The following is a 10,945-nucleotide window of genomic DNA, read 5'->3' as shown; positions in this document are numbered from 1 at the left end:
AGCTTTGGGATCTTTCTCAGCTGGATCGATATGCTTTGTTTGTCAAGCTCTATTTTTCAACCGTAAACCCACCATTGCTTGCTTTTCTACTTTGCCAGAACTCTCCCCTTATGCTGTCCTTTGGGGTCGTCTTATCTGAGCCTGGAAATCAACACAATTTGCAACTAAGCATTTTTGGCTATAAAAAGGGAAGCAGCAGCAGTTGTGGACACATTCGGACAAGGAAAAATACCATCATGAGGAGTCTGTTGGTTTTGCTCTTCTTGGCTGTGGCCAACGCCAAAATCTTCGAGCGCTGTGAATGGGCGCGCACACTCAAGGCTAACGGCATGGACGGCTACTATGGAATCAGCCTTGCCGACTGTGAGTACCAGCCTGTCAGCTTAAGAAAATGCAAGATAATTCTTAACTTGTACGTTGTTACCAATGCCATGTTAAGGGTAAGGTCATGGTTATCAATATGTGGAATTTTCACCTACTTGCTTTTTAATAATATTGGTGCGCAGAGAGTCCAACTTACCGATCTGTCTTCCAACTTGTGTAACCTTTGTTTTTAAAATCTGTCAAGAATGGGATTGTGACCAAGCATTAATATATGAAAAACAGGTAAATGGGAAATGTTTGTTTACCTGACACTTAGCTTTCAAGTTGTCTATACTGCCACCTCTCTTTTTTCTGTCTGCAGGGGTTTGCCTCACCCGATGGGAGTCAAACTATAACACCATGGCCAAAAACACCAACAATGACGGATCCACCGACTTTGGCATCTTTCAAATTAACAGCTATTGGTGGTGCAATGACTACATCATCAACTCGCATAACGGATGCAACATGGACTGCAGTGGTCAGTGATGAGCCTCAATAGGTTTTTAGCTCAGGTCCTCTTGCTGTCTGAATGATGGCAATCTTTAACCCTTTGCTGTCTAAGTCATCATAGGTCCTAACACTTAGCTTATACTTTAAAGAAAAGCAAAATAAATTATTTTGGGGGGAAAACAGAATAGTTTTTAATGGGTGTTTCCTGACTGCCAAGGATTAGGAGAACTTGGGAAATTTAATAAAACAAATATTACCTTTTTCTGCTTGTCTGCATGAGTTAAAGTTATGGGTTAAGGTTGGGGACACCATCAATGATGACTTAGACCTAGGGCTGGGTATCATCACTGATTTCTATAACTGATTAAATTCCAATTCGCAAGATCCTGATTCAATTCGATCCCCAATTGGATTCAGTTTTGACTCAGTCAGAAATATTATAATTCTGATCATTTATCAGTACATATCCATATTGTATAAAAACTAACCTGACACTTGTTATACTTCATTAGATGTGTAATCATCACAGCAGAAGATATCTGAGCATAAAACACAGAAGAACATGAAGAAGATTTTCCTGGCCTGGTTTTTTTATAGAAGATAAACCTCCTTAAAAATATTCTGCAACTCATCAAAAACTGAAGAAAACCATGAATCAACATATGAACATTACCTGATGATGCTGAAATGAAGCAGAACAAAGTTACAGAGGTTTTATTAGAGACACAGCTAAGCATTTTGCAATTTGACATAGTTTGTAAAAGTTTAAATTTCTTCTGTATTTAACAGCAGAAATTGGGCTTTTTTGTCGGAGGTCATTTTTGGAAAAAAAAAACAAAAACAAAAAAACAGCACTGTACACAACGGTAGACCGGTTCGTAAAATGCGACTAATGCAGAAAGTAGAGATTTTTGATGGTAAATTGGTTTCTGAGTACACTGAGAGAGAGAGCCATCTAGCAAGTGTGATTTTTATCATGGTGGAAGCAAAACAGCCAAAGTAAGAGGGAATTAATGACAATGTTTTTCAAACATGAAGCGTAGCTTTGATCTTCTTTTGCTGCTGGTTCAGTGAATTTTGGTCAGAGTGACAAAACCTGAAGCTGCAGAATCTGTGAGATGTCAGCTTTCAGCACCCGATGGGGTGTCTGCGTACGTGCTGTCGGGTGAACGATCCACGCTATGTGTTTACATCTTTGTGCGCAATCGTTTTACCTGTTCTCATTGCCTGTTTTTAGCTGTTTGGCAGCTGTTGAAACAGTTTGGTGAGCTTTAATCTGAGATTCTGACATTTCTGGCAAAATACATTTATATTTAAAAATCGATTCAGGATTTAATGAATCAATATTGCATTATTCAAACTAAAATAAACCCACCTCTACATAGACCTCAGAGGGTTAAAGCATAAAGCTGATACTTTATAAGTTGCATATCTGGTAGTTTTAAACCTATTCTCCTTAATTGTGATGCTTTAAAGATCAGGAGGCAGTGAAGACCCAAACAGAACCAAAACTCCAATGGGATGCTCTGTGTATGCTGGCTACAGAAGTAGACACATTTATATACCCTTTATCCCTCCAAAAAACGCTCTTACTTCTCAAATACTTCCATTTGTGCGTGGGAAATTACTCTCAGTAAAAAACAGCATGTTAAGTGCAACATTGGTACTGTCCATGATTGGTCCTTTCTGTCACTTGTATCTGCCTCTATCCTTACAGCAGCAGATACAGGTGGTTATAAACTGCTGCACAGGAGATAAAAAGGTTTATGTTAATACTCTATTGGTCTGTGAATACTGGTCTTAAGACCACTTTTGCTTTGTGTTAATTTTTAATCTAGATTTGAAGTTTACTACTGCTGTTGGAACAGCTGAGGGATAATGTCATTTGACTCACTTTTTTTCTCAGTTTCTGCAATGCCAGCTACAATTTTGATGTTTTACACTTTTGATTTTTACATTGCTGTCCTTTTTTCCCCAATTTTGGTCACAGCATTTTTGAGCGATAATGTCAGTGCAGCAATCACCTGTGCCAAACGTGTCGTTAGGGATCCTCAAGGCATCAGTGCCTGGTAAGAACGAATCACATAATTGACAAACAGTTTCTCACTGACTGTCCTGTTACTTGGTTAATCATACTTTTGTCTGGTTTCAGGTATGGCTGGCGTTCTAACTGTGAGGGCCGTGACCTCAGCTCGTATGTCAGTGGATGTGGTGTTTAATCAGCCCACGGGAACAGGAGGGTCTCGTCCACATAATAAGATGTCCCCGTCTTCTTCTGTTTCTGTAATTTCTCAAATTAATAAACTGAATTAAAATCAGAGCTTTCATTGTTTTCATCTACCTTTTTTAAGATTTAACCCTGAAAGTTCTCATCAGTCATGACCCCAACCCTAAAGTATTCAATTGAAATATATAATTGTCACGGCGGGATACGCCGGTGTGTTTTGTTGAACGGACCCAAGAGCAGACACTGAGAGAGGAGTTGCAGGTGAAACAAAAAGCGAGCCTTTATTTGGCTGGTGGTAGTTGATAAGCATGAAAACTATAAAAAAAAACTATGACACACTGTCAAAACACTATAAAACACTACGACAGACTATGGTGGGGATAACAGACGACCTGACAATGACATACAGAAAACAGAGGACATACATACACACAGGAGGTGATCAGGGGAAGTGGGAACACATGGGGAAACAGCTGACTGACATGAACCTAATGACGGGACAGGGGAAGTGAAACTAAATACAATGAACAAAGAACACAAGATTCCTTCGAAATAAACAGGAAACATGGAGAAAAATATAATCATCAATGAAATAAAACTAAAATACACACAACACTGGGTCACAGACCCAGTACCATGACAATAATATTGTTGTATTAGATTGTCCTTCCAAGTCCTTACCAATGACTGTGGGACATGACAACAGCGCCACCTGCAGGAAGATTTTCTCTCTGTCTGATACCTTGTGTTCTGAGACCTGACGACTTTTTTCCTGAGAACTGACATTTTTTTGTCTGATACCTGATACCTGACAACTTTTTTCCTGAGACCTGACGATGTCCTAAAATGTACACCGTACTAACGTGGCAATCTAAGGCTACGTCCACACTAGCCCGGATAACTTTGAAAACTGCGTTTTTTTATCTGAAAACGCTCCGCGTCTACGCTATCGTTTTCAGTCGTATTCACAGAGTTGTGCGTGCACATTGAAACGGTCGAAAACGCTTACATTCCAGTACTGCGCATGCGTGAAACGCAAGACGATTCAACCTACCTCATTTCTGTCTGCCGTTTATTTACTTTCCGGCTCTTTGAAACATCGCGGCAAAATGTTGAGGAAAAGCACCGAGTTTTTTAAATGGACTAACGATGAGGTGGACAAAAGGAGCTGTGTGAGGCTGCTAAAGGCAGTGGATCCCTCACCAGCTGGAATAAAAGAGAGCACAGGTAAAAATAACACATGTACCAGTTATTGCATTGCAGAGCAGGGACGGATCTAGACAAATTTTTTTAGGGTGGCATGAGGGTGGCAAAGAAATCAAATGGGGTGGCAAAATCAAAGCCTTTTTTTTCCCCAAACACATATGCAGGTGGTTACATATGGTTAAAATGATTCAAATGCAGTCAGTATACACGTTTTTCATATAAATATAGTCTATAACTTAATTATTGTCTGTAGCCCACATAATTAAACACTTTAGTTACATAAAACATGTGAGTTTTGATCTTATGTACTGTATAGCCTGTATAATAAATAAATATGTAGCCCAATAAGTATAAAATCCAGAAAGCTACACAACATGGGGCGGTTCATTTACAAACACAAGTCTAACTTAAGTTTCACACTGTTTTTTGTTAGAAATCAATCACATTGTTACAGCTTAAATTACACAAAATGTCAGAAATCTGCACTGTCATGAACAAAAATTTAAACCTAATTTTTCATGATCTGTTGGATTAACCCACTGAGGTCTGAAATACAACCGGCCATTTTTGACTCCTTTTGAGTTTATGTTTGTATTTCACCCTCAAATTGTTTCTTTTTATTTTTTCCCCCCTTGCCTTGTTTGGTATCATTCCTTTCAGCTCAACTGAATTTAGTTTTTTTTTTTTCACTGACATACTGCATTAGTATTACTGATCTGAAATCACACAAAGAACTTAAAATCCTAGTAGTATTTTTTACTGTAAAAAAACCCACAGACATGTTGAGTAAATTTTTATAACTTGAAATGCAAATATAAATTGTGCATTTTGTAAACATATACAACTATTTATCTAAAAATGCAGCCAATATACCTGCTGTTTTTTTTTCATTTTGTACAACCATTTAAAAATATTACTAAAACTAAAATGAGAGAACAATCAGGTGTCGCAATAAGAGGCCCCACAAATGATGTGTGCCAGTAAAAAAAAAGTTTCTACACCAAAAGACAGAGAACAGCACAGGGATAAACCTGCAGGCCTGATGACAGGTGGTGTATCACTCCGCTGGTTTTCTACTTAGTGACAGTGTTTACGTTGCAAATGTGCCTCAGTGACATTCATTAGTGGACACACAAAACAAAACAACGACTACACAACAGAACAACTACACAAGACAACACAACACACTAAGTATACACTGCACACTAAACGTCACAAATCTCCCACATCTAAAAACTCTCTCTCTCTCTCTCTCTCCCCCTCTCTCTCACTCGCTCGCTCTGTCTCGCTGCCGTTACCGTCACTCCCAAAACTTTTCCCTCTGCCTAAACAACCAAATCTCACGTGTTGACTTTTTTAAAAATTGGTCAACATGGTACATTTTTCCACCGATAGGAAAGAGGTGGCTTTCTTTCCTTTCTTTACTGTCCTTAGAAAACGCTTAAAACCCACACACACAAAAACGTAATGACAGTATTTAGAAAAAAGCGTGGCTTATATATATTATCATAACTCTGGATTTACTGGCCTGTAATTAAAATGTAAAAACTTTGAAGTCTGAACTTTCAATGTGGGCTGAAATAGAGACTCAGCGTGGCTGCAGCTTGTTGCTATGTCAGCTTACATCAGTCATGTGATTTGGAGGTGCAGCGTATCCGTGGACCACAGAGGGTTAATAACACTCACCTTCCTTCCATTTCCAGAGTGTAACATCCAAACACCTGTGTAAAATCCGAAATTCCCATGGTGTTGTTCAAAATGTGCTCTGGCACAATCATAAGCATGGCTTGCTACTGAAAACAAGAAAAAAGCCGGTCCTGCTATGGGCTGAACCATTTGTTAATTGTGGAGGGGGGGACACTATGCAATATATTCAGTTTTAGCATTTATATTCACTGTTGACTGTAACTACGCTCAAACTGTTAATGCTATCTTATTTTAATAAACAACACTGTCATATGCAAGACTGGGGTGGCACTTGGGGTGGCAAGGGATCATTTTAGGGTGGCACTTGCCACCCCATGCCACCCTTCTAGATCCGCCCCTGTTGCAGAGTTATTCAAGTACAAAAACAATAATAAACACCATGTTTTGGTTCTATGACACTTTTCTATACTTTTTTATGGATTAGGTGCAAGAGTTGTTAAGTGTGGATAATTAAATAATAGATTAATACAATAGCAAATTGTGCCTTGTTCTCAGATGGACAGCAACTGGAAAGTGATAGATGAGATGAGGAGATGGAAGGGGGAAGAGAGGCAAAGAGTGATTCACAGGCAGAGCCTAGTTTGTTTCCCACTGTTTTTTAAATCTGTTGCAGCAAACCCACAATAGCAACATTGTACCCATCAGGTAAAATCTAGTCTACGTTTGCTTTGCATTGTCCCCACCTGATGGTAATGATATATTGTGATGTGATTCCATATTATTATTCTTGATGAATGTGGGTTGTTGTTATTCAGCTTATGTGCCCCTTCAAACATCTCTGCACGGCCCTGATCATCAACATAATGTCCCCATCTTCCTCTGCAGCAGACGGAAACATTACAACTGGTTTTGAAGGGAAACACATTGAAATTAATAATATTAAATAAAATTAATGAACTCTGTTAAACTCAGTTAACATCTCTACTTTCACTGTTTTTAATTTCAAAGATTGAAGAGAGGTTTTGATAATTTTCTGTTTTTGTGGTCATGTTAAGGGGCTGATAGATGAATTTAAAATCACTGGTTGAATGTTTAAGGCTACTTTAGTCTTATTGAATCAAACATGATGTTCATTTGAGAAAATGTGGCCCCATGTGTTGCAAAACAAACGGAAAAACTTTCCACAACTCTGGAATCTGTCTCAACTTGACCAATATGCTTTGTTTGTCCAGCTGTATTTTTAAGAATACATCCACCATTGCTTGCTTTTCCACTTTCACCTAACCTAACCCTTCCCTTGTGGGTATTTGGGTCCTCTTATCTAGTTTTCTCTAGTTATCTCTTCTTCTTCTTTTTTTTTTTAAATACACTTTTCAGAGCTTTGGGATCTTTCTCAGCTGGATCGATATGCTTTGTTTGTCAAGCTCTATTTTTCAACCGTAAACCCACCATTGCTTGCTTTTCTACTTTGCCAGAACTCTCCCTTATGCTGTCCTTTGGGGTCGTCTTATCTGAGCCTGGAAATCAACACAATTTGCAACTAAGCATTTTTGGCTATAAAAAGGGAAGCAGCAGCAGTTGTGGACACATTCGGACAAGGAAAAATACCATCATGAGGAGTCTGTTGGTTTTGCTCTTCTTGGCTGTGGCCAACATAAAATCTTGGCGCTGTGAATGGGCGCAAGACACTCAAGGCTAACGGCATGGGCGGCTACTATGGAATCAGCCTTGCCGACTGTGAGTACCAGCCTGTCAGCTTAAGAAAATGCAAGATAATTCTTAACTTGTACGTTGTTACCAATGCCATGTTAAGGGTAAGGTCATGGTTATCAATATGTGGAATTTTCACCTACTTGCTTTTTAATAATATTGGTGCGCCGAGTCTCCAACTTACCGATCTGTCTTCCAACTTGTGTAACCTTTGTTTTTAAAATCTGTCAAGAATGGGATTGTGACCAAGCATTAATATATGAAAAACAGGTAAATGGGAAATGTTTGTTTACCTGACACTTAGCTTTCAAGTTGTCTATACTGCCACCTCTCTTTTTTCTGTCTGCAGGGGTTTGCCTCACCCGATGGGAGTCAAACTATAACACCATGGCCAAAAACACCAACAATGACGGATCCACCGACTTTGGCATCTTTCAAATTAACAGCTATTGGTGGTGCAATGACTACATCATCAACTCGCATAACGGATGCAACATGGACTGCAGTGGTCAGTGATGAGCCTCAATAGGTTTTTAGCTCAGGTCCTCTTGCTGTCTGAATGATGGCAATCTTTAACCCTTTGCTGTCTAAGTCATCATAGGTCCTAACACTTAGCTTATACTTTAAAGAAAAGCAAAATAAATTATTTTGGGGGGAAAACAGAATAGTTTTTAATGGGTGTTTCCTGACTGCCAAGGATTAGGAGAACTTGGGAAATTTAATAAAACAAATATTACCTTTTTCTGCTTGTCTGCATGAGTTAAAGTTATGGGTTAAGGTTGGGGACACCATCAATGATGACTTAGACCTAGGGCTGGGTATCATCACTGATTTCTATAACTGATTAAATTCCAATTCGCTGTTGAAACAGTTTGGTGAGCTTTAATCTGAGATTCTGACATTTCTGGCAAAATACATTTATATTTAAAAATCGATTCAGGATTTAATGAATCAATATTGCATTATTCAAACTAAAATAAACCCACCTCTACATAGACCTCAGAGGGTTAAAGCATAAAGCTGATACTTTATAAGTTGCATATCTGGTAGTTTTAAACCTATTCTCCTTAATTGTGATGCTTTAAAGATCAGGAGGCAGTGAAGACCCAAACAGAACCAAAACTCCAATGGGATGCTCTGTGTATGCTGGCTACAGAAGTAGACACATTTATATACCCTTTATCCCTCCAAAAACGCTCTTACTTCTCAAATACTTCCATTTGTGCGTGGAAATTACTCTCAGTAAAAACAGCATGTTAAGTGCAACATTGGTACTGTCCATGATTGGTCCTTTCTGTCACTTGTATCTGCCTCTATCCTTACAGCAGCAGATACAGGTGGTTATAAACTGCTGCACAGGAGATAAAAAAGGTTTATGTTAATACTCTATTGGTCTGTGAATACTGGTCTTAAGACCACTTTTGCTTTGTGTTAATTTTTAATCTAGATTTGAAGTTTACTACTGCTGTTGGAACAGCTGAGGGATAATGTCATTTGACTCACTTTTTTTCTCAGTTTCTGCAATGCTAGCTACAATTTTGATGTTTTACACTTTTGATTTTTACATTGCTGTCCTTTTTTCCCATTTTTGGTCACAGCATTTTTGAGCGATAATGTCAGTGCAGCAATCACCTGTGCCAAACGTGTCGTTAGGGATCCTCAAGGCATCAGTGCCTGGTAAGAACGAATCACATAATTGACAAACAGTTTCTCACTGACTGTCCTGTTACTTGGTTAATCATACTTTTGTCTGGTTTCAGGTATGGCTGGCGTTCTAACTGTGAGGGCCGTGACCTCAGCTCGTATGTCAGTGGATGTGGTGTTTAATCAGCCCACGGGAACAGGAGGGTCTCGTCCACATAATAAGATGTCCCCGTCTTCTTCTGTTTCTGTAATTTCTCAAATTAATAAACTGAATTAAAATCAGAGCTTTCATTGTTTTCATCTACCTTTTTTAAGATTTAACCCTGAAAGTTCTCATCAGTCATGACCCCAACCCTAAAGTATTCAGTTGAAATATATAATTGTCACGGCGGGATACGCCGGTGTGTTTTGTTGAACGGACCCAAGAGCAGACACTGAGAGAGGAGTTGCAGGTGAAACAAAAAGCGAGCCTTTATTTGGCTGGTGGCAGTTGATAAGCATGAAAACTATAAAAAAAAACTATGACACACTGTCAAAACACTATAAAACACTACGACAGACTATGGTGGGGATAACAGACGACCTGACGAGGACATACATACACACAGGAGGTGATCAGGGGAAGTGGGAACACATGGGGAAACAGCTGACTGACATGAACCTAATGACGGGACAGGGGAAGTGAAACTAAATACAATGAACAAAGAACACAAGATTCCTTCAAAATAAAACAGGAAACATGGAGAAAAATATAATCATCAATGAAATAAAACTAAAATACACACAACACTGGGTCACAGACCCAGTACCATGACAATAATATTGTTGTATTAGATTGTCCTTCCAAGTCCTTACAATCAGAGAAAAAGAAAATAAACATAATTACTATTATAACTGGAACAAATAAAAATAGAATAGAATAGAATAGAATTCAACTTTATTGTCATTGCACATGCACAGGTACAGGGCAACGAAATGCAGTTTGCATCCATCCAGAAAGTGCTTTAGTCGTGATATAGATATATTACAATATAAATTAGCAATAATAGAGATGTGTAAGTATATTACAGAAATGGGTCTATTATGGTATGTTATAATGTACACAGTGTGAAGTATGTTATGAATATTCTATAACTATAAGTATGTACAGGCTGTAGTGAGTACAAGCTATGTACAGGCTATGAACAGGATATAAATATGAAATAAAAACTATACAGAAATCTGAGATATACAGTTATACAGAAATGTGAACTATGTAAGTTATAAACAGTTGTGGGATTAAAAATTATCGTATGTACAGAATGTCAAGTCAAGTCAAGTTTATTTATGAAGCACATTTAAAAACAACCGAGGCTGACCAAAGTGCTGTACAATAAAATACAAATATAAAATACTATAAAACACAGGTACATAAAATGCCTCACAAATAAAACAATAAATTAAAAACAATAGGTTAAACCTTGCTAAAAGCCAGTGAAAATAGGTGAGTTTTAAGAGCAGTTTTAAAAGTTCCTAGGCTTGTGGAGAATCTGATGTGAGGGGTAGACTGTTCCACAGTCTGGGTGCAGCCACAGCAAAGCCCTCTCTCCCTGGTCTTTAATCTGTACCTGGGAACATCTAAAAGCATCAAGTCTGCTGACCTCAAAGATCTCCTGGGGCAGTAAATGCTAAGAAGCTCTGCCCAAGGAGGTGCAG

The 10,945-nt window shown here is 38.5% G+C and overlaps 1 protein-coding gene and 1 pseudogene across 1 annotated transcript; both read left to right on the top strand.

Annotated features, from left to right (window-relative positions):
• The first annotated feature begins 201 nt into the window (after positions 1 to 201).
• On the top strand, positions 202 to 3,136 carry LOC116321843 (lysozyme C). The gene is made up of 4 exons (XM_031741785.2): positions 202 to 363; positions 686 to 844; positions 2,807 to 2,885; positions 2,969 to 3,136. Exons 1-4 carry the CDS (start codon positions 237 to 239, stop codon positions 3,033 to 3,035), a joined length of 432 nt encoding a protein of 143 aa, XP_031597645.1. The 5' UTR covers positions 202 to 236; the 3' UTR covers positions 3,036 to 3,136.
• A 1,018-nt stretch (positions 3,137 to 4,154) lies between these two features.
• On the top strand, positions 4,155 to 9,534 carry LOC120441249 (annotated as a pseudogene).
• The last annotated feature ends 1,411 nt before the right edge of the window (positions 9,535 to 10,945 follow it).

This window comes from Oreochromis aureus, linkage group 7 (genome assembly GCF_013358895.1).
Source record: "Oreochromis aureus strain Israel breed Guangdong linkage group 7, ZZ_aureus, whole genome shotgun sequence".
NCBI classification, from domain to species: Eukaryota; Metazoa; Chordata; class Actinopteri; order Cichliformes; family Cichlidae; genus Oreochromis; species Oreochromis aureus.
The sequence above is the reverse complement of the archived record's forward strand: the minus strand, read 5'-3'. Positions and strand labels throughout refer to the sequence as shown.

Excerpts from the sequence above, each read along its gene's own strand:
- LOC116321843 (XM_031741785.2), top strand. The coding sequence starts at position 237 with ATGAGGAGTCTGTTGGTTTTGCTCTTCTTGGCTGTGGCCAACGCCAAA. Across the intron at positions 364-685 it reads TGGAATCAGCCTTGCCGACT|GGGTTTGCCTCACCCGATGG; the intron begins GTGAGTACCAGC and ends TTCTGTCTGCAG. Across the intron at positions 2,886-2,968 it reads CCTCAAGGCATCAGTGCCTG|GTATGGCTGGCGTTCTAACT; the intron begins GTAAGAACGAAT and ends GTCTGGTTTCAG.